General features: G+C 37.9%; 1 protein-coding gene across 1 annotated transcript in view; it reads left to right on the top strand.

The window, feature by feature from the left end:
* Positions 1–21,841, top strand: part of gan.L (gigaxonin L homeolog) — a 43,465-nt gene extending 21,624 nt beyond the window's left edge. The window contains exons 5-11 of the mRNA XM_041590153.1: positions 901–1,022; positions 3,214–3,326; positions 5,085–5,234; positions 6,853–6,989; positions 7,087–7,218; positions 16,956–17,065; positions 18,881–21,841. Coding sequence (XP_041446087.1) covers positions 901–1,022; positions 3,214–3,326; positions 5,085–5,234; positions 6,853–6,989; positions 7,087–7,218; positions 16,956–17,065; positions 18,881–19,062 — 946 coding nt within the window. The 3' untranslated portion in view covers positions 19,063–21,841. The remainder of the gene's footprint in view (positions 1–900; positions 1,023–3,213; positions 3,327–5,084; positions 5,235–6,852; positions 6,990–7,086; positions 7,219–16,955; positions 17,066–18,880) is intronic.
* The last annotated feature ends 2,942 nt before the right edge of the window (positions 21,842–24,783 follow it).

Below are 24,783 nucleotides of genomic sequence, written 5' to 3'. Positions count from 1 at the left end.
TAATGTAAAGCATATGCTTTACATTAATAACTTATGACTTTGCAGCTATAGGTTTGCATTATGTCACGTGCAAAGTTTGTGGAGAGTGTCCTGAGTAACGCACTATGTGGCTCCTCCAGCTTGTGTATTGATTAGTAAGGTGTCATTGGTGTGCCTGTCCCTCACTGTGTGCATAGTGATGTTAAGAGTATACACAGATGTGCCATCTGTGTAAATATAAATTTACAGAAAACAAGAGAGAGAGAGATGCAAACAGTGAGGAACAAACAGTACCATAGTCCACAGGTTCAGTTATATTCTCCTGTGGGACACTTTATGGGTTTTCTTTGCATTAGTGCTACCGACAATTAGCCTGCCAATATGTTGGTGCAACATACAAGACTCCTTGCAGATTGACAATTGTATAGTTTGAAGTTGAACCACACTATCTTTTTAAGCACCAATGAATGTTTTCCTTAACAGGAACAGGAAAATCCTTAAAATATTATTTCACTAGAGCAAGATGCTCAGAGGGGATTGATTGGTCTTGTTTGATGTTGGGTGAATAATAATATATTTAGTCGAAATGTTGCATGGTACTTAACCTCAAAAATACTTATATTGGAGCATTACCAGTCATGCAAGATATCAAACTGAATATTATTATGTGCTAGGGAATATAGTGATTAACTGAATGAGGCATAATCCCCCAAACATTATTTAGGTTGGTCAATGAGGAATCACCCCTCGGTAAACTGACATGAAACTGAAAAAGTTTAAAGAATATGACACTCTTGCTTTAATGAATAGTTTTAAGGGATCTTGATTGTGGTGCGCAGTTGAGCTTCCAGGCTGCAGTATTTATTTTGTTTTACAATTGTATAATGTCAATTTGAGTTTTTTGTTTCTATTTCTTTCCAGAACCCGTAAGGCACTAGCTTCAGTGAAATGTATGTGCCCTCTTTATGATCCAAATCGGCAGCTATGGATTGAACTAGTATCACTAAGCACACCAAGGATAAGCCATGGGGTTCTTTCGGCAGGTATGCTGGGAGCTTCTAAAATTTGCAGCAAACTAACCTGGTTTAAAGGAGAACTAAACTCTAAAAATGTATTTGGCTAAAAATGCCATATTTTATATACTGTACATATTGCACCAAGGAGAAACACGGGTTGTGAAAAATTAAAACGGAGCTCACCCTTCCTTGTGACATATTGCACCAACCTAAACTTTCAGCTTCTCGATAGCAGCAATGATCAAGGACTTCAAACTTGTCACAGGGGGTCGCCATCTTGGAAAGTGTCTGCGACACTCACATGCTTAGTGGGCTCTGAGCAGCTTTTGAGAAGCTGAGCTTAAGGGTCATCGCAAATTATCCAGCAAAAAATGAGGGTTGTCTGTAATATAAACTAATGCTACAAGGCTGATTATTAAATTCTGTTGCTAATTGCACTGGTTTCTGATCTGCCATGCAGTAATTATCTATGTGTGACATTTATATTCTATGTGTACTGTATATTGTGAGTCAGTCCACAAGCTCAGTAAGTGACAGCAGCACAGAGCATGTGCAGTGAATCAGCAGAAAAGAAGATGGGGAGCTACTGGGGCATCTTCAGAGGCACAGATCTTTACTTTTAAAGGGCTGTGGTTGCCTTGGGTTGGTACAGAAGCTCAAAACATAATGTACAACATGTCTAGCCTACTTTTTAGTTAGGCTTTAGTTCTCCTTTAAAGCAAAAGGGTTGTAATATGTATTGTATAATCATTACATTTATATATAGTATATGCAGCATCATGTACTATGTAGCACATTGGTATAGCATTGCTTTTGCATAACCCAGAGTTCTTCCTTAGAACCAACTGCACTACATCCAGTGGGCTCCAAAAGGTAGCACTTGATTTGCCACAAACTTAAACTAGAGGTTACCACATATATTACTCTAGTGCAATTCTGCTACCACTAGAGGTTTCCAATTTTGGAAAACTTAAAAATATATGAAGTAATTTCCAGTGTCCAGTGCCTATTCCAGTGGGTTTTTTTTTTAGACCAGCCAGGCTTGCTACTTTAATTATTATTAAGCTACAGTTCTTTCTCTGGATACAATTCAATTGTGAATCTGCAATAGTATATCTCAATATAAACAGGAAAGGGGCACCAAGACACTTTTTCAAAAACCCACTATGTTACAATAAATATGAAAAGACGAGAAGCATGCATGTACGTTCATATATCATAAAACAAAGTTATTATTATTATTATTATTATTATTACACTGGCAAAGGATATCTACCTTTCTGTCTTGTGGGATAAGCAGTTCAGCCTTAACTCCAGCTCTATAATAACTTACCCTCACATACAGGTATGCATCTTACTCGAGTTAAAGGGTTGAAAACTTTCACTAACTCCTTACTGCTCTTAATAACACCTTACTATAACTAGAAACCTAAAATGACATCTCTTGGACTTTTCAGGGGAGCACCCCTTCACATTAAAAAGGAAATATCTAGATAGGGTACTCCAGATATTACTACATGAATGAGATCTAGAGGTGAAGGTGGAATTATCTATTATCTGGACTACTGTGGTTTACAGATAAATGGGGTTTCCACCATGCTTTAAAGCAATTAAAATACATTTAAATGTCAACACCAAGGAGGATTTTCCCATCAGTATGTATTTATGCTAAAGTACAAGGCAGTATCTAATAATTACAGAGGCAAGACAAATCCATAATAAATAAAGTATTGTTTGTTTAGATAGGACTGTGAGAAGTAGCAATGTCACATTTTGGAGTTTTCTGGAAACTGGTACCTGTATACTAGATCCCATAAGTGAAATCTGCAAGATATTTCATGGGAATTACTGTGCAGAAGTCTTGCTACATTTACTTACCCCAAATTTTTACTGCATTCAAAATTCTGATGTGGTATGTATGGGTATAGTTAAAAAGGAATTAAAATCAAATGTTAATCATGGTTCCGCTATACTGGCTCCCCGTCCTTTTAACCACTTGCAGCACAGAAACCACCCCAGGACAGACCTGCTCCTCATACCTGCCCCCTGCTTTTTGGTGGCCTATCAAGATCTGTATGGGGAGCAGGGACGTCTAGTTCTGACATTTTGCCCCCCCACCCCACCCAAATGTTATTTAGCTTTTTTTTTTTTTATACATTTCTGTATTTGGAACTGCATTGTAATTCACATTCAAAGTATCTTTCTTCATATTTTGCAGAGGGATTCCTGTTTGTACTTGGAGGTCAAAATGAAGACAATGAAACACTGGACACTGGAGAACACTATGATCCTGATGCCAATGCTTGGAGTTCACTACCCCCAATGCTTGAGGTAATAACCTGACAAAGGCATAGATATCCTATAAATGGTGGGTGGCCTCACTGATCCTCTTCTGCTACATGTAGTGCTATTTGGCACAAACTTTTTTATTTTTTTCAGCAAGTTGCCATATACAGTACCTGAAACATTGCTGTAATGCCCTAAGCATATAATAAGGCTTTTTATGTGAAAATAATTTGTGGTGCTGTTCCAACGTCCCTGTCCATGGCGTGTCAGTGGAAAGTGCCCATTGGAGAACATGCACTACTTTGAGAAGATTATATAATTGTCGTTCTGAGTGCTTGTTTCCAAATTGTTTCTAACCTCCCATGCATAGAAGAGAGGTCTTCTTCTACATTTTTTATGTAAAACAAGCAGCACATGAGAAACAAAAACCTATTTATGTATAATTAGTATTATGTAATGCTACTGCATTGGAATTTCTGCCTTCCATTTTAACACTGAATGCTGAAAAGAAAGATGGAAATACACCCAACTTGGTGCCAGTATAAGAAACCTGCATAATGGGATCCATTATTGTATTCTCTTAAACCCTACTGAAGCAACTGTGACAACTATCTAGTAACTGAGTTATTTTGTAGTATTTACTGTTATCTTGTTTCATGAAATACGTTTTCTACCAGTACAGTGTATTTTGAGGAAATGTTGGAATGATTTCTCACTAGATATTTTTGCGTTTTGGAAAGTTGCCTCTTAGGGCAGTTTAGAGCCCCTTGGCACCCCAGGGTTTGGTAGCCCCAAAGCTGGTGCACAAAATGCTGTCAATTGCCACTTATTTGGAAATCATTTAAAAGTTGTGCAGTTTTGTGTCAGGGATTATATTTTCTTATTCAAGAAGCTATAGTTTGTGTGGAAATTGCCTGCTGCAGTTTCATGCCGCAAAGTGAATGAAGAGTGGGGTGATTTTTAAGTATTTTGTCCCACACAAGTTACAAAGTGCTGGGGTGAAAAAAAAACTTTTCAAATCTTTCCGTGTGACATTGCCCTTAGCTTTCATAAATTTGTCTACTGTCATTAGAAACAGTTGCTGGCAAATGTTTTTCTGTAAGTGTACAGTTTCCAACTCTTCCCTGGAACACCCAAAAGAATAGGGCACCATCTGTGCTATGTGCTCCCTTCCCTTGCCTTGGGCTTCTGCTGTGACTAAGGGAAGGCAGAATAGGGTGTGTACATCCTTACACTGGCTGATCAGTCTAGTTTTTCACTGCATAGTAACGGAAACAGACTAACCAGCATAATAAACCTATTGTAAATTTTGCTATGTGTAACATTTTGCTGTGAGTTGAACTGAAAACATTTCCAGTGTCTTCAAAACAATACTACTGCATTTCCAATTGCGTTATAATTGCTAACATATGACCAGCTCTGTACCACATTATCTTTGGATATTCTTCCAGCCATGTTAGCTTCAGCAATGAGAGGGAAAGGCTGGACGAAGTCAAGTCTGGTCAGCTTCCAGCTAACCATGGAGATGCTGGCTAATCAGCAAAATAAATAAGCCACAGCCATTAGGAATCCATATATTTTAACACTGACAAAAGACAACCCCTTTTACCTTATAGTTGTTTTGTTAATGCCATAAAATAGTTTGGCCTGGTACTTTGGGAATCTATAGGCTATAGCTGACCTCTGCAGATTTTTTAGTGTTCCTACCCAACATGCTCTAAGGTATATTACAACAAAGGGATACATGCTGCAGCATAAAGTACAATGTATATAAAATTTAATATTGGTTCTTGTGTTTTTTAGGCCAGGCATAGTTTTGGCGTGGTGGATATAGACGGAGTAATTTATGTACTTGGAGGAGAAAACGGGGACCGTGAGCTTCTCTCTATGGAATCATATGACACATGCACAAAATCATGGAGCATGCAGAAAAACATGACCATGGTTAGAAAGGTAAAGTCCCTGGTTTTGCTTGTTGGTAATATATCTAAAAAGCTTAGTTGGATGATTATGCACATACAGTACTTCCTATCACACACTTAGATGAATTCTTAAGAACCCATGTGCAAGTTGCACATGCAGATAATGCAAAACTACAATGCGGTATATTATTTTCCAGAATTCTGGTGTAATAGCAGGTGCCCCAAATTAGACCGTATAAGAACTTGTCCACAATTCCTCAGTGTGGCTGCATATGGGGTCATTTCTAATGCATTAGGTGCAAGTTAGTTTCACATGTAAGTGCAAGAAAGAGAACTCTGGGAGTAACACAGCATCAGTTTAGTAGTTGTCAGGCTGAGCCTTTGTATTGTTTTTTCTGTTTGAATGTGTGTTATTTTGTAATTTGCACTTGTATTCATAAATTAAGCGCTATAAGGTACAAAAGTCAAGTTTTCCATATTTTTTTAGATTAATGGTAGAAGTTACATTCCGATAATGGAAAAAAATTCAGATTCACAGGGTAGATTTCAGCCTGGAAATGTTTACAATTTTTTTCTGAACAAAATCTGCCCCATGTGACTTGTGACGGGGCAAATTTCCCTCCTGTCAATAGGCCAAATACTGGAGGAGATCTGCATTTTCATTGGTGGAGAAAAAACTTGTACCATTAGACTTATAACTAAAGGAATGTGAGATTAGATTTATAACTAGAATATTACTATTTTGTAGGGAATTGTAAATACTAAGGGCCTATACTGCTGTGTAAGGTTGGAGGTTTTTTTTGTAACTAGTACTCTAGCTCCCACAACCTTTGTTAGTGCCACAATATTAAAATTCACTTTACTCTAAAAAAATAATAATTAGAAATAAAGTAGACCCCCCAAAAAATAATCAGATGTTTATTTTTTATGTTATTTCTCATAATTGTTTAACTTCCAAGTCTACTTTTTCCCAAGTTCTTCCAGAATGATCTGTCCTCTTTATGGCATGAAATAATGGGTAGCTATGTAGACCCATGGAAATTATGTACAGTTTTAAAGAAGAGAAGGTTAAAACTAAGTGAGCTATATGGGAAAGGTCTATATAAATACACAAGTAAACTCTCAATGCTCTGAGTCCTCTGTCAAAAGAAACACCACATTTATTTCCTTCCATTGAGTACACATGGGCTTCTGCTTCACACTTCTTTCAGCTTAAACCTCTAGGGCTCGGTATGAGCATGCTCAGTATGCTCCTCTCCTCCCTTCACCCCTCCCACTGTAATCTGAGCCCAGAGCTATAACAGAGCAGGGACAGACTCAGGCAGGAAGTGATGTTACACCAAGCTAATATGGCAGCTGCTATCCTAAACAACCAGATAGAGCTTCTAGAGCTGTTTACTCTGGGGTATAGTAAAGTATTCTACAGGATAAATATTGTGTTCTATCTTGAATTATTGTGTCTAATCTATTGGCAATAATCTGCCTCATTAGCTTTTCTTCTTCTTTAAGTCTTGACTCATGTTCTAACTTCAAAAGTATTTAGCTCTTGCCCCCTTCTCTTCACCTTTGAATGTAGCTCAAACAAATCCATATTTTATTTGTAGCTAGCACTCTTGTTGACTTTCCTGGGCTTAATGGATTAATTACAGATCGGCTGCTATGCAGCAATGAAAAAGAAAATCTATGCAATGGGAGGCGGCTCCTATGGAAAACTCTTTGAATCTGTTGAATGCTATGACCCCAAAACTCAGCAGTGGACTGCAATATGCCCCTTGAAAGAAAGGAGGTGAGTATTTTCCAGGATCATCTGCCATTAATGAGTAAATGCTTTGTATTGCTTTGCAGTTTCACATGCTTTGCATTTCACCCTATGTGCTTTGTAGGTTTGGAGCTGTCGCATGTGGTGTTGGAATGGAGCTGTATGTCTTTGGTGGGGTTAGGAGTCGGGACAATGATACTCAGAACAGTGACATGGTGGCTTGCAAATCTGAATTCTATCATGATGACTTTAAACGGTAATTTTTGTTCTGTTGGTTGTATAAGATTCATTAGTTCAGTAGCCAGAAATGTTTCATATTAAACTAGAATACAGGAGAAGCATACATCAGACTGCTGCAAAACAATAAATACAATACTGACAATAGTGTGTGTGAATGTGATAGGGAGTTAGATTGTGAGATGCACTAGAGCAAAGACTGGCGTCAATGATGTACAATATCTGAAAAGCTCTAGGCAAGGGCCAGACGAGTTGGATCTAGGCCTGCAGAAGGGCAGCAGAGAAGGAGCAGATTCTCGGCCTGCATTTTAGTCTGACTGGTTACAACATATAGCAGCTTCTCCCTCAATTTAAATGTTATACTACTAGACTCTCTTTAAGAATGGAAATCCATAATTTATTCCAGCACGATTGTCCTTTTTCATGTAAATGGACTGACTCGGTGTAATGACAAATTGAATCATTTTTATTTACTGCACTGCATTTTCCTTTAACAAATAAATGTGTTGGCTTTTATTGTACTTTGAATTTTAAATGGTGAAAGTTAATCTTTGCTTTATTTGAAGTACAGATTTCCTGCTGATTACAAGTTCCCAAGTTTGCAGAAAGTTGCCGTTGTCCCAGGCTGGGACTGTAATTTATTACTGTATGCATTAGAATTATGTTAGAGGGATACTGTCATGGGAATTTTTTTTCCCCAAAATGAATCAGTTAATAGTGCTGCTCCAGCAGAATTCTGCACTGAAATCCACTGAAATTTTCAAAAGAGCAAACAAAGCATTTTTTTATATTCAATTTTGAAATCTGACATGGGGCTAGACATATTGTCAATTTCCCAGCTGCCCCAAGTCATGTGACTTGTGCGCTGATAAACTTCAATCACTCTTTACTGCTGTACTGCAAGTTAAGCTGGCCATAGATGCAAAGATCCGATCGTACGAATCATCGTACGATCGGACTTTCCCATCTCCCGACCCGCCACTAACCATTTAGATCAAAGTCTTACCAGTCAGATTAGTTAAAGAACAGATCAGCAATGTTCTGCCCCTGACAGCAATCGTACGATATCTATGTCCAACCAAAGCTAGAGACAGTCTCCCACTGAAAATCGTACGATCGGCAATACACGCAGAGATATTATCGGCATCCGACAGAAATTTTCTAACCTGTCCGATCGACCAAACGACCGTTCTCCGCCGGACGAAAAATGTCGGGACTCTCCACACACGGTTCGAAAATCGTACGAATCCTCGATTCATACGATCAGATCTTTGCGTCTATGGCCAGCTTTAGAGTGATATCACCCCCCCTCCCTTTTTCCCCCCAGCAGCCAAATAAAAGAACAATGGGAAGGTAACCAGATAGCAGCTCCCTAACACAAGATAACAGCTGCCTGGTAGATCTAAGAACAACCCTCAATAGTAAAAACCCATGTCCCACTGAGACACATTCAGTTACATTGAGAAGGAAAAACAGCAGCCTGCCAGAAAGCATTTCTCTCCTAAAGTGCAGGCACAAGTCACATGACTGGGGGGCAACTGGGAAATTGACAAAATGTCTAGCCCCATGTCAGATTTTAAAATTGAATGTAAAAAAAATCAGTTTGCTCTTTTGAGAAATGGATTTCAGCGCAGAATTCTGCTGGAGCAGCACTATTAACGGATGCGTTTTGAAAAAAATTTTTTTTACATGACAGTATTCCTTTAACTTACTGCTGTACACATGCCTGTTCCTGTATGTTCTCCATTTTACTTTTGTTAAGGTTTCTATTGTTTTATGGGAAAGACTGATTCATAAAATCGACTGTATTGCTATAAAGTGTAAGCTCTGCAGTTTAGCTTTAGAAGTGCAGCAGGATTAGTTTGGAAACTGCAGGAAACAGCCGCCATCTAAATTTTTAAACTTTGATCTTTCCAGTGAAATACATGACTGAGACCATTTTCGAAAGTATTAAAAGATTTCTGGTAATTCGTTTTTCTGTGATGTGTCAGAAAGATTTTTCAATTTATATCCGTCTGTGGTTTGTCCTTCTGTTAATACTTTTAGTAGTAGAGCCCTCGTCACCTCTTGAATTGGTTATTGGTCGTTTTTTTCAATATGTAATCTGTATGTTCAGTGTATACACCCATTTATGGTGCAGTGCTGTGGAATATGTTAGCACTTTATAAATACAATAATAAGTTATTGATCATTCTACTAGTGAGACAAACATTTTGTGTTGGATTTACCCAGTAAATTTTAGTTCCTGTGCTGCAGTTAAATCCAGTGCATTTTATGGTTTGTCATGCAATTTGGTGTATTGATAATGACATTTTTTAATTGGTCTACAACCTCTATAAGTTTAAGTTGGTAAGATGTGTGATAGTTACTCTAATGGGCTGAAAGATAAGGATGGTTAGGACAAATGTTAGTTGGCAATGCCCCCTAAGCACTTTGGCAGCATATCTGACTTCTTATTCAAATATCCATTTCTTTTAGGTTTTATAGTGATACAGGTTATTATTGTTTATTGAAAAGTGTGTTGGTATTATTAACACAAATGCTGCAGTGTTTCTATTTTCTCTATTAATCCTCCCACTCCTACGCACTTAATATTAATATTAAGACCAAAGCTGTGCTGGAATGTTGCATTTGCTTTGGGCAGTGTAATCCTTTAATAGGTTAGAATGATGTTTAGATTTGTACTCAAGCCTACTGCAAGATCACTGCACTCTGTTACTATAAAAGCAGAGCGTGCAGGACCCAGCAGGGCTGCTACCTCAGGGGCACCCCAGTCACAAGCTCCTCCTCGTGGAAGACCCTCACCTTTGTTCACATTTTAGCGTGCCCTTCCTTCCTATTTATAACTTTGATAGGGGGTGGAGGGGAAGTGCACAGGAGCAACCGCAGTTTACCCACAACAGGTGGTACCCACCGGGACTTTTCCCAGTGTGCCACTAGCCAAGTTTGGTTGCTATGGGGAAAGTCACTGTTGATGTTTGTCTACAATGTTAATAAATGTTAATAAACAATGCAGGCACTTTGGATTTGGGGTACTTAAGAAATCTTGTGCCTAAAGTGCCATAAAAAGCTCTGTGTGCCATTACCCTAAATAAAGTGAGGTTGCATATTCCATTTATAGGAAGTAATAATAGTATAGGAGTTTGGCAATAAGTATAATGTTTCAGTGGGTGAACTGAAACCCACAAAAACTATATGTTTTTAGATAATAATCGCTGAACATGCCTATTTTTCTTCTATACAGATATACAGACAACTAGAATAAAGTAAAATAAAATATATTTCCTTATGCAGATAGAAATAGTAACTATATATAGACCAGTTAAAAATGCAGTATATTCTTTTCTGATTTCTAAAAACGCCAGACATCACAAGGAAGGCATCATTAATGTTTCATAGTTTCCTTTCTTTTGATTATTTTCACAATTAACCCCAACTCTGGTTGCCAGGTTTAGTGATTTAAGCAACCAGATACTTTATAATTTTACATTTATGTTGGAAAAACCCAGAATAGAAAGATGAATACTTAAAAAATGAAACATATTGCTATCTGTGTAACAATAACAATCTCTGCTGCAAGTTTTTTTTTTTTGCACTTCATACTTATTGTGTGTGCTAGATTGCGCCTTGAGAAAGCTGTTAAGCGAAGCGCGTTGGCGTTCCTTCTACTTTTAACCTACTTTTAAATTCAATTACTCTTCGCTTCTGCTTAGTTTAGAACTATTGGGGGTGTGAGGTCCGATATTTCCTGGCAGAACCCATCTCTTCTCTCAATCTCGAATGCTTCCTTCATTTCTAAGGGGCCATGGATTTGTGGCTTTTTAGGGTTACTCAGCTCTTCCTAAGTTTAGGGCAAGCTAATACAACAAGGCCACAGTCCTGGTTACTCTGCCTCCTACTTTGTGGTGTCCCAGGTCTTAGAAAATGATCAGGCAGTTAGCTTTTGGGACAACGCCACCCTCTATCCAATTTTTCCAATTTTCCTATTAATTCTTTTTAATGGATTTGAGCCATGTCTTGTTTTTAACAACTTGCCCCCATTTTTGGTCATTATAAATATAATTATTTTTTTAGATATTGAATGAATTTTTAAGTAATCCTTACTATTTATCGCACTAGCACTTTATTAAATGCTTGGAGCATTATCTTAACTAATTGGATCCTACTTTATTTATTGATTAGCACACATTTTAAATCAATGGACTCTAGCTGTTTCATTTATTTAAATATATGTTTGTAAGAGCCCATAGGCTAAGGAATTGATGCACGCCCTAATTGGCACTCACTCCTTTTTAATTAATGTATTGTCCATTACCGATCAGGTAATACACCTGAATTTAGGGATTACTACGTAATCTTTTTTGGTTAAATGCGGGGTTCTTTTTTCTTTTTCAGTTTTTTACAATTATCTATTCTGACAACCGTCAGACCTCTGCATATAACTATCAATTTAATAATTTATTAATTAAGAGGTTGCATATTCTTTTTTCTTCAGAATGATATAATGTACAACTGCGCAAGGAACTCAATGGATTTTAGCAGCAGCCTCTGCATGCTTTTTTTTTTTTTTTTAAAAGAAATGCATTTAGATAATGCATACAGGATTAAAACATAGGGGAAATAATTTGTGGTTTGTTTCCATTTCCCTACAGCAGGTTTATGGTTCATGGCTATTATACATACTCATTGGTTTTACTTGCTTTTATTTGCCTTTCTTTTCACTTCTTGATGTATTGTTTAGTTATAGAACGCTATGGCGAACAATAGAATTTCACGCAACGTCTCATTGAGTGCAGCTGAGCTGTAGCACTGGATTAGTCTGCTAATTTCCATCACAGAGGGAATTGGCTAAGGGCTCTTACAGACAAGCGTTATTACCTGCGCTCCCCTGCGTTCCGTTTTTCTGTGTTCAGCCGCAGGGGAGCGAAAGAATAGACGCATTACATTTTTTCCAATAGGGCTGTACTCACACAGGCGCGTCTAGGCACAGAAGGCAGGAAAAATGCAGCATGTTGCGTCTCAACCTGTGTTCGGCGCCAGTACTTTGCCTGCTTAGACATAATCAGTAAATGAAAATATATGCTGTATTTTGCTATTAGCATGCATGAAAGTTGTATGTACCAAATCCAGGACTTTTTTGGCTAAATCCTATCTTTTTATAGGATTTTGGCACTTAAGTGATTAGCCAAACTGAACTAATGGTTACTTTAAAGCTCTGGACAACTGAACACAACATTTTTATTTTATTTTATGCCAATTGCAATGCAAATTAAGATGTTGTGCTTTTCTAATGAAAGTTAAATGGCTGTTCGCCTTCCAAACACCTTTTTAGTTCAGTTATTATCCAGAATGCTCAGGACCTGGGGCTTTCTGGATAATGGATCTTTCCGTAATTTGGAACTTTATACCTTAAGTCTGCTAAAAAATCAAATAAACATTAAATAAACCCAATAGACTGGTTTTGCTTCCAATAATGATTAATTATATTTTAGTTTGGATCAAGTACAAGTTAGTTTTATTATTACAGAGAAAAAGGAAATCATTTTTACAAATTTGGATAAAATGAGAGTCTATGGGTTTCTGTAATTCGGATCTTTCTAGATAACGGGTTTCCGGATAATTTATCCCATACCTGTACATGAACCAGACTGAGTTGGAGGATAGCTAGTGTAGAAAGGACAAATATGCACTATTCAATAGTTTAAATTCTGGTTTTGCACTATACAGTAGTTAAATTACGGTCGAAAAAACTGGAATTTCAGCTTTTACATACTAAAGACGATTCTGGTAATATGCTGCCCTGACCTAATATGCTGTTTCATTTTGCCTCATAGCATTAACGACACTGGTATCAGTTATATTTAATTTTCATTGCACATGTTCAGCTATAGAAAATAAAGACCATTATCCTTTTTAACATATTTATTATATATGTGATATACAGTGGTGTGAAAAACTATTTGCCCCCTTCCTGATTTCTTATTCTTTTGCATGTTTGTCACACAAAATGTTTCTGATCATCAAACACATTTAACTATTAGTCAAAGATAACACAAGTAAACACAAAATGCAGTTTTTAAATGAGGGTTTTTATTATTTAGGGAGAAAAGAAATCCAAACCTGTGTGAAAAAGTAATTGCCCCCTGAACCTAATAACTGGTTGGGCCACCCTTAGCAGCAATAACTGCAATCAAGCGTTTTCGATAACTTGCAACGAGTCTTTTACAGCGCTCTGGAGGAATTTTGGCCCACTAATCTTTGCAGAATTGTTGTAATTCAGCTTTATTTGAGGGTTTTCTAGCATGAACCGCCTTTTTAAGGTCATGCCACAACATCTCAATAGGATTCAGGTCAGGACTTTGACTAGGCCACTCCAAAGTCTTCATTTTGTTTTTCTTCAGCCATTCAGAGGTGGATTTGCTGGTGTGTTTTGGGTCATTGTCCTGCTGCAGCACCCAAGATCGCTTCAGCTTGAGTTGACGAACAGATGGCCGGACATTCTCCTTCAGGATTTTTTGGTAGACAGTAGAATTCATGGTTCCATCTATCACAGCAAGTCTTCCAGGTCCTGAAGCAGCGAAACAACCCCAGACCATCACACTACCACCACCATATTTTACTGTTGGTATGATGTTCTTTTTCTGAAATGCTGTGTTACTTTTACGCCAGATGTAACGGGACGCGCACCTTCCAAAAAGTTCAACTTTTGTCTCGTCGGTCCACAAGGTATTTTCCCAAAAGTCTTGGCAATCATTGAGATGTTTTTTAGCAAAATTGAGACGAGCCTTAATGTTCTTTTTGCTTAAAAGTGGTTTGCGCCTTGGAAATCTGCCATGCAGGCCGTTTTGCCCAGTCTCTTTCTTATGGTGGAGTCGTGAACACTGACCTTAATTGAGGCAAGTGAGGCCTGCAGTTCTTTAGATGTTGTCCTGGGGTCTTTTGTGGCCTCTCGGATGAGTTGTCTCTGCGCTCTTGGGGTAATTTTGGTCGGCCGGCCACTCCTGGGAAGGTTCACCACTGTTCCATGTTTTTGCCATTTGTGGATAATGGCTCTCACTGTGGTTCGCTGGAGTCCCAAAGCTTTAGAAATGGCTTTATAACCTTTGAAATTGAACTCAGGTGTAATAAACCACAGTTAAGTTATTTTTTAACAAGGGGGACAATCACTTTTTCACACAGGCCCATGTAGATTTGGAGTTTTTTTTCTCCCTTAATAACGTAAACCTTCATTTAAAAACTGCATTTTGTGTTCAATTATGTTATCTTTGACTAATAGTTAACGGTTTTTGATGAGCAGAAACATTTAAGTGTGACAATCATGCAAAAGAATAAGAAATCAGGAAGGGGGCAAATAGTTTTTCGCACCACTGTATATATCATATATATTAAGTATGATACAATACAAGTGTAGAAATCCAAATGACATCCGTTATATCATTCAGAGTAAACAGTAAATTGTTTCAAAGTTCAAACATAAGTTATAAATTCCAAATTTGAAAATAACTATGGATGGGCGAATTTTTTTTACCTTCTTTTGCCGCGGAAATGATGCCCATAGACTTGTATGGCAGCGTGCAACAAAAAAAAAATTTTTTTACGACGCCAAACAGGTCAAATTCGCCCATCCCTAAAAATAACTTAAAATAACATTCAGAGCACACAAAAAATAATAATAGAAATAACCCTGGAATTATTTTAAATTAAAAAATTAAAGACCATTATCATTTGGCTCACTCTCTTTTTAACCGTCTCTTCTTCTTTTTTTGTTTTTTACTGTGGAGGAAATGATCTCATGGTTTTGCATAAAACCTCAACCTTACGGTTTATTTTATCCCTGTTTGCTGTGTAATTTAGGTACGAACACAAGGTGGAATATATAGAGACCAAGAACTATTTTATTCTTTACGAGGGAAAGAATTTAAAAATGTAATCAAGACAATAACATTCATTTATTAACATGGGCGAGTTTATTCAATCCGTTCATTGAGAGCTGTAATGGCATAAATATTTTGAATAAAGAAACAAATATTTGATTGTTTAAATCTCCAAACAGGTAAATAAAGTCATAGTCCAGATTGTTTTATTTATGTATTCCATTGTAGAGTTTATATTCCTGGTAACCGGATTTAAGGAGTGAAATGTTTAACAAGTCTGTGGATTGGAAGTTGTTATTAGGCCACTGCTCACCTAATTGTTACAAGAAATAAAATAATTTTTTGTACATTGATGATAAATGAGAAACAGTGACGTGATTTAGCAGTCAATTCTGCGTCTGCTTTCATGTTTCAGTCCCACTTACACAATGTGAGCAAGATGTGACATTTAAGATCCCTCACTGTTTTGAATGCAATAAACGTTGACCTTCACTTGCTGGTGACGATAACAGTTTTAAACAATCTCTGTGTCTTGCTGAATCATAAGACTGACCACATCTACTTGCAGCAAAATACAGGATGGATTTCTGGACTACTCTAGTGTTTATCAGTCCAGCTATCCTAGCTGCTACCGACCTTTCTAGGGTTCCAAATCTAACCTCTGCAGCTTTGGTCAGAAATTGTTTTGTTTGGTGTAATGCTTTTTTGTAACCAGTCATTTTTTTTACTTTTTATGCCATTTTCACTACAGGTATGGGATCTGTTATCTGGAAACCCATTATCCAGAGAGCTCTGAATTGCATAAAGGCTGTATTCCGTAGATGCCATTTTATCAAAATAATCCAGATTTATAAAAATGATTTCCTTTTTCTCTGTAACAATAAAACATTACCTTGCACTTGATCCCAACTAAGATATAATTAATCCTTATGGGAAGCCAAAACAGCATATTAGGTTTATGTAATGTTTATTTGATTTTCTAGTAGGCTTAAGGTATAAAGATCCAAATTACAGAAAGATCCATTGTCCAGAAAACCCCAGGTCCTGAATATTCTGGATAACATGTCCCATACCTGTATAAGATCTATTATCCAGTATGCTTGGGATCTGGGTTTTCCATATAATGGATCTTTATATCATCATAATGTAAATCTGCTAAAAATCATGAAAACATTGAATAAACCCAATAGGAATGTTTTAACACCAATATGAATTCATACTAGTGATGTGTGGGCCGACCCCCATACCCACGAGTTTACCCGCGGGTTCAGGTCGACCTCGCACTGCTCCTCGCGTGTGGCGGCCACCTTCAAATGCCGGCATCCGACTTCTGGGTTCCGGTTTTATAGTCTCACATCTGCTCGCCCCGCCCTTTTGTGACTTCATTGTGACATCATTGGCGGGACTATAAAAGGACCCCGGAAGCACGGGTACAGGCAGGCTCGTGCTGCAGCAGGACGGGTTAGGGTCGGGTGCGGGTCAGGGATTCCCTGACCCGCACATCACTTATTCATACAGCTTTAGTTAGGATCAAGTACAAACTAGTATTACAGAGAAAAATAATATAATTTTTAAAAATTAGAATGATATGCTCAAAATGGAGTCTATGGGAGATGGCCTTCGTAATTCAGCACTTTCCGGGTAACAGGTTTCCGTATAAAGGGCCCCATACCTGTACTGTGTTTAATACCTTGGATCATCAAAAAATAGCTTAATGTTGAATGTTATATACAGTGTAACAGATCATGGTGGGAGCTTTAGATACCCTTGCTTAATAACACTTCCATATTACAGATTCTTTCCGATTACAACAACAATTTGCAACTGGAAGTCATCTTTCCTTGATATAAACTATCTTTTTTTACCTTTTTCATTTCCAAAGGTGGATATACTTGAATGATCAGAATTTATGCATCCCAACAAGTTCGTCATTCGTGTATGGGGCAGTGCCAATCGGAGCCAGTATTTATGTTATAGGCGATCTTGATACAGGTTTGATTTACTTGTCTCACTGTATCTTCCTCTTTCTTGTGTATATTTATATCTTGTTTATTCACTGAAGTTCCCTGAAAAAGCACCCTTTTTGTTATGTTAAAGTGGAGACATCATAGAAATAACACACAGTATTTTCATCCATTCATCCTTTTATGTTTCAAGATTCCCTATTCCCTGCTGATGAAACTTTATCTCTTGGTATTATGCTACCACCAACATACTTAACTATATTTATGGAGTAAACAATACAAGATAAGTATAAGCGCAGTCGACTCCACATACGAGGTGAGGTGAGAGCTCTATCCCTCCGTCCAGTAGTTCCACTCTGGTCACGTGGTACAGACAATTCAATGAGGTTAAAGGCGCAATCACTGGCTCAATGGTAGGGATAGAGATTACCAATACAGGTAAAATAAAATCCAGATTTATTAGTTCATTTAAAATACATTCGAAAACTCAAAAAATGGAAAAATGGATGAAACAGAGCAGGGGAGTGCATGGCTATACGCGTTTCGTGACTACAACGGTCACTTCATCACAAGCCACACTTCTGAAGTGATGAAGTGACCGTTATAGTCACGAAACGCGTATAGCCATGCACTCCCCTGCTCTGTTTCATCCATTTTTGAGTTTTCTAATATCTATTATAATTGTAGATTTTAGTATCCCAATAGCCTATGATATTATGCTTGCCCAAGAAATCACCCAAGCCACTCTTAAAGGCATTAACAGTCATCATCCTGTAGGGGCAGGGCTGTCCAACTAGCCCCCCCCCCCGTGTGGCCCCCCACCTACCTGCTGTGTTTGTTTACCATGTGTAAACGTTAAATGGTATCACTACAGAGATTAACTGGCCCTTGCATTGTTTAAACCTCAAATTCAAACTAATCCCCTGTATTGTTCACACCTGTGATTCCCCTGCATTGTTCACCTCTATTGTTCACACCCCTACAGCCCTGTACTGTTCACACAGACCCAGACTGAAACTGCCCACATTGTTCACCTGTTCACACTTTATACAAAATACTAATTGGGCACCAACACTGTGTCACTGTATGTAGTACATATTAGAGTGGTGCTGATAGGTTTCCCTGTCTCTTGCTCTGTTCTGCCTTCCATTTGCTCCCTGTGTGTGCCCTGTTCTGCCTGTGGAACATAAGCCTGGTATTTGTTTTGGGAGTTTGTTAGCATTTGAAAATAAATCGGCCCCTAAAGTGTTTAATCATGTGCTGGGGGTCCTGTTTTATCCAAGGGGAAGAGGAGGCATATGGATTTAAGGGTATGTCTTTTTATGACAATTTTTTTTTATATATTACTGATAAATGATTACCCTGCAGTGAGCACCAACCATTTGGTGTTTTGGTGTGCTACCACCATTAATGTGGACATGATCTTGTGGTAACATGGGTGTGGTTTAAAGTGGGTGTGGCTTAAACACAGGGAGTGGTCAACAATGGCTTCCATTATCGGCCCTCCACTATGTAGGCCGGAGAAATATCAACCCTCGGTAACCTCTGCAACCTCACTGTGAAACCACCTACGTTGCTTCAAATTAAACTTCTGTTCCTCTAGTCTAGAGAGGTGGCCTCTGGTGCAGTGATCCTTTTTAAGTAATATATGGATTTACCATAAATGAAAATAAAGCAAGTATTCTTTACTCCAATCATACAGTTCAGCACTCACATACCATTCATGTACTGGTGCCATAAGCAATGTGACTATATGAACATGCTGTTTGTTAAACAACTGCAGAAGAGCCATTTTCTTGTGTTACTTCAACAATGTAGTATGTTATTTTATTGTTTCCCCTAGGTACAAGTTATGACTATGTAAGAGAATTTAAGAGGAGCACTGGTACCTGGAGCCACGTGAAGCCATTATTTCCTTCAGATCTCCGTCGCACAGGCTGTGCAGCACTGCGCATAGCAAACTGCCGTCTCTTCCGACTGCAGCTACAACAAGGACTGTTCCGCATTCGCGTCACTACTTCCTGAGACCCTGGTTTAGCTGAAGGCTTCAAGTAATGCAAACACCCCACTTTGTACAATAGAATGGAGGCATCTGTCCTGCTGCAGCCAAACTGCAGCTGGTACACAGAGCTTGGGTAGGAAACGATTTACATTCAAATGTTGCAAATTCAGCTAAGGGGAAAATTATATAGTAATGAAATATACATGCAAAGATGGATTAGGCAGCAGTGGGTGGAAAAACAAAAATATATCAAATTGCTTTGTGCTTAATGGGACCTGTTTTTAATACTTAAGCATGATGCAATGTATTTACTTGGCTAGCTTTAATATGCAAAACACAAAATGTTCTTTAAAATAAGCGACAATCTAATCATGTTGCATAACGAAAATGTATCTTCTGAGATTACCTCATTGCTAACAGTAGAGTCTTCATCTTTGCTGAACACTAATCTGTCCATTCTTTAAAGGACGACATGTTCCGATTATACCATATATTTATTTTGTGCCTTCAAACTTTGCACAGGATAGTTTACAATTGTTTTTCTTCTAGGATGGTTATTTTAAATAGTAACAACTTTTTTATTTTCCTTTGGTTATTTTTAATAGTAACTAACATTTTGTGGGGATATGAGTCCCAAGATATAGGGATGGGGAAATATTTTCAAACTGCATAGTGAAAAAAGCTGGCATAAAAACATATACTATAAACTGTATATGTATTACTAAGAGTTTTCGTACACATCTGTTGTTATTGTAATCCAGTCAGTTGAAAAGGTGATGGGAGCAATGTAGATGTAGGTATCTAAAACACAGTGGCGTAACAATAGAGGAAGTGGACCCCGCAGTCCCACGGGGGTCTGCTTCCTCTATAACCAACAAGAACCCCCCCTCCCCAGCTGCTCTCGACCTGCGACGGGGAAGCAGAGCACGTCGGCATGGGGCGGAGTGGGCAGAGTCAGGGTGGGAAGTGGGCAGGAGGATGGAGATCAGGGTGCGCTGGCCCTCAAGATTTTTTTGCAGGTGGACCCAGCGCACTATAGTTATGCCACTGCTAAAAAATACTAAAAATAAACATGTTTTCTATATGTCACATCAAACCAGAAAAATGGTTATTGCCAACGTCTAGTAAGTGTCGGACTAGGGACCTAACAATTAGACAGAGACAGTGCCAAATTGGTATCGATGTTATAATGGGAGCTTTCCCAAACTGGGGGCCACTAGGACATGCTCCTCGGTCTGACCCTGTTTCTAATCACTTTATATACATTCCACTGTTATGGGAAAGCAAATTAAGTGCCCATAAAGTTATTAATATGAGCATTAGGGGAAATGTAATCAAAAAAGATGATATATCAGAGAGCTAGGTTATCATCATTACCTTATCAGTCATTCGATTTATAATATTAAATGTGGACATGGCATATTAAAATATTGAGTTAAATCGTTCAGACACCTCTCACTTTAAAAAAGGTGTTTTATCTGCAACGTGCAGCATTGGGTTATAATAACGTGTGTATGGGTATATATATATATATATATATATATATATATATATATATATATATATATATTTATTTACATACAAATATATAAATGTACTTTATGTTGTTACTGTTTAAAAACCTTATTGAGACCTACCTAATCAGCATGGGGACCCATAGGTTAAGAATTCCTTTATGACTTTAAAAGAACTCTATAAAATGAATGGTCACAAACTTATTGTAAATGTTGGTAAGATGTATTATCACGGGTGGAATGCAGAAGTAGCAGTGCACTGGTTCACCAAACTGTGTGCTCATGTGAAATCATTAATTAGCCTTGCCGTGTGTCTCTTCCTGCTATGTTATCCTGGTAATAAGTAGACATATTGGGCAAGGGAGGCTTCTTCAGGACAATGAGCCTATAGCTAGGGATGCACCGAATCCTGTATTTAGTTTGGTATTTGGCCAAATCCAAGCTGTTTTATCAGGATTTTGATTCGGTGAATCCATTAGCCTCGTTTCGGTTTCGGAGTTCGGCTGAATCTGTAACCCTATATTCGGGGTTCAGCTGAACCCTAAAAAGTGCATCCCTACCTATAGCTTTATCTGCACCTGGTGCAGGGATCCTGATGCTATGAATGCTGGGCAGTTCATTTCACAAGCTTTGTCACTAAAACGTAACATTTACCTGCAAATGTGTATTGTAAGGCAGTAGAGAAACATGATGGCAGAATTACTCTGGATTACCATGTTGTTATTTTATCATGCTGTTTTATCAGCGCACGTACACGTTCACTTGTTATGGATGGATCGTGCTTCTAGGAGAGGTGTGTGTGTCTCATCTTTATTATAATATCTTGATGTAATTTTATTGTTTTGTCCCCTGAATGTGTCCTTGACAAACTAATATAACAATACGACAATTACAGTATGTCTTCTGATCCTCCCTATGTGTGTGTTGTGAAACAACCCTGCCCTTTGTTCCAGTTCTGTAGCACCATAAAGTGCAGAGAGGAAAAAAAGAGAAGCGTTAAGTTTATTTCCTGAAAGCTGAATAATTTATTGGAAGCACAAACAAAACTTTTTTATTTATTTTTTTTGGCACTAATTTCTTCTTTCAAACATACATGTAAAAGAAGTATTTCACCCATTAGGCACAGATTATTTTACAAACTATATTTTCCCTGAGCAAGGGTTTAGGCTTAATAAACGGTTTCTCTTTGTTACAAATGCTGTGCAAATCTTCATATTTTTTCATTCAATGTTTTGCAGAGGGATCCAACCACCTGAAACAATAAACTAATAAAAGGGTTTTTGCTGCATATTTAACCTTTGATCTACATATTTCTAGATGTTTAAACAATATTAAAGCCTAACCCCGTTCACTTGTATATGTCTATGTTAAAACTGACTGGGAGAGAGGTCTTTCAATCACAGGGTGTTGGGAAAGTCTGCACAAATAGTTTGGTTTATACATTAATATATTTAGCAGGGATATTGTTGAGATAGTAATGCAAAAGTTACCTGTGACTTTAGGCTCACTACAATACAAACATGGTCCTTTAATGTGAAATCGCACCCAGTTTAGTCTTCCATGCAGGCGTCAATTATACAAAGTTGATATATCGGATGAGAATTTGACTGGCTCCAGCAGCCAAGAACCTGGAGCTCTAATTGTTGACATTTACTTACAAATTGCAAGATTTATACCCAGATAATATTTAGTGCCTTTTGGAAACCTGCAAGTGGCTTTCTAATTCACTGTGGGTGAACTTTGATGCACTATTACATTTTAAGTTTTATGTACTGGTGGAAGTCTGTTGGACTACCATGACTGTTAAATAGGATGATTGCACCCACACCTAACGTGCAGAATTGCTTCTTGTAGGTATCGGTAACCCACCAAGATATGTCTCACGAATTCCTGCCTTATACAATAAACAACCAATAATCTGATCCATGTTCTGTTGATATATCTCGTTTCCCCTTGTGTCAGTTATCACTATAATCCGTTGTATAATTGGTTGTATGTAATCTGTATGCTACAGTCCATCATGAACATCTCCTGCTCTGTTAGTGACCTGTCATACACAGAATTCACTTTCATATTCTTGTACTCGCTAACCAAACACTCAACAATGTTGCACCATTTTACATCACCTCTCCAAGGGGTATATTTATCAAAGAGTGAAGTTAGAGATCACCACAGTCTGCTAGAGTGAAATTCCGCCTCTCTCCATTCATTTCTGTGGAATTTTTAAAGGTGTAATGATCAGAGGGTAAAAGTGAAAGTTCACCATTTGATGCCTTTAAAAATGCCATAGAAATGAATGGAGAGAGGCGTTATTTCATGCTAGCAGACTTTGGCCATCTCTAACTAAACTCTTTGATAAATATACCCCCCGAGTTCCCAGTCCCCTCCCCATCCCACCAGACTCAGGGCTGTATTACAACCCAATGCCACCCTAGGCATTGGACCTCAACCCCTCCTAATCATGCAACCGACGAATATGCAGACAGGCCTGTTGTACTGATCATGAGCCAATCACAGAGGATGAAGCTACTCCATGCATCAGCTTTGCTGCAGGTGTTTTTTTTTTTCTTTTAAACAAATTTTATTTACCATATGGGCACTCGAGGGCTACCCCCTAAAGCTGCCACTGTAGGCAAAGACCATAGTGTGTTTGGTAAATATTGCCCTGATTAGAAACACAAAAACTACTACTTAAACCTCCAGCCCTTCACATGTTCACTCAAGACCTACAATTTCATCCTAGATCAAAATCTAAGCCTTCGGCAATTTGATCACCTTCCCAAACTCCCTATTCTTCTTCCACGGCACATATACTCGTTAATTTTTACTACACACTTACCAGTTCTGTCTTAATCAACAGGACCTCTACAACCACCATGGTAGCCCCTACCTTATGTCTGACTCTGTTTCCCTTAAGATTGTAAACTCTTAACAAGCATGGCCCCTACCCATATTATTTCCAAAAATATGCAACCATGTATCTATTCTGTTTGTATGTAAAAATCTTGTTTGTGTATCCCTGTATTATAATGTGCTGCAGGAGATGATGGTGCTATGATACTAATAATATTACTCTATTTTGTAAGCGCTCCTTAAAGAAATTAGTACAAGGCAGATAGTGGAATTGCCCCCTTTAATCTCTGGCTCTGACTCCTGAAGCCATGTTAGAAGCCAGCTGATTAAAACGGATTTAGGTGAATGACACACAAATGAATGAATTTTTGGACTAACAACTGATCCCATCAGTACACACTCATACAAGCTGCAGGAGGCATTCTCTGGCATATACGCCAGTAAAGCAATTGACAGTGTGCCATTAACCATACAGACCTAAAGGAGAACAGACTCCTGTTATATCGTTTTTAAGAGTCAAATTCATAGAAAAGGGCTAAACAGACTACTTTCACCTGCAATCACATTTATCAAATAACTTTTTAAATCCATTGAAATGTGTAAAAAAACAAAAACATTTAGGTATAGAATCCCGTTATCTGGAAACCCATTATCCAGAAAGGTCTGAATTACTGGATGGTCATATCCCATAGACTTAATTTTAATTAATTAATGATTACATGTTTATTTTAGCAGAATTAGGGGATCATTTAATAAAATCTGAATTTATCTCATAATTTAAATTAAAGTTCAACCAAACGCCCATCCCTGATTTTTCCTTATTTATTAATAATAACTTGAATTAATCAGATCATGAAAAAACCGATAAAATCAAGCAAAACCCCCGAATCATACAATTTTTAGAATAGGGACATCTCCCATTGACTTATACATGACCTTGACAGGTCTGAGATGGCGGATTTTTGCTTTTTACAGCATTGGGGTATAGTAAATCTCGAAAAAATTCTACTTTTTGCCCCAAAAAGCCCAACCAGATAAATTTGAGGTTTAGTAAATAACCTCAAAATTCTACCTTTTGCCCCAGAAGCCCAACCAGATACATTTGAGATTTAGTTAATAACTCTTAGGGGCAGATGTATGAAGGGTCGAATATCGAGGGTTAATTAACCCTCGATATTCGACTATGAACTAAAATCCTTCGACTTCGAATATCGAAGTCGAAGGATTTAGCGCAAATCCTACGATCGAACGATCGAAGGATTATTCCTTCGATCGAACGATTAAATCCTTCGAATCGAACGATTCGAAGGATTTTAATCCAACGATCGAAGGAATATCCTTCGATCAAAAAATCTCAGGCAAGCCTATGGGGACCTT

This window comes from Xenopus laevis, chromosome 4L (assembly GCF_017654675.1).
Source record: "Xenopus laevis strain J_2021 chromosome 4L, Xenopus_laevis_v10.1, whole genome shotgun sequence".
NCBI classification, from domain to species: Eukaryota; Metazoa; Chordata; class Amphibia; order Anura; family Pipidae; genus Xenopus; species Xenopus laevis.
Note: the sequence above shows the minus strand (reverse complement) of the source record. Positions and strands in the feature narration are given on the sequence as shown.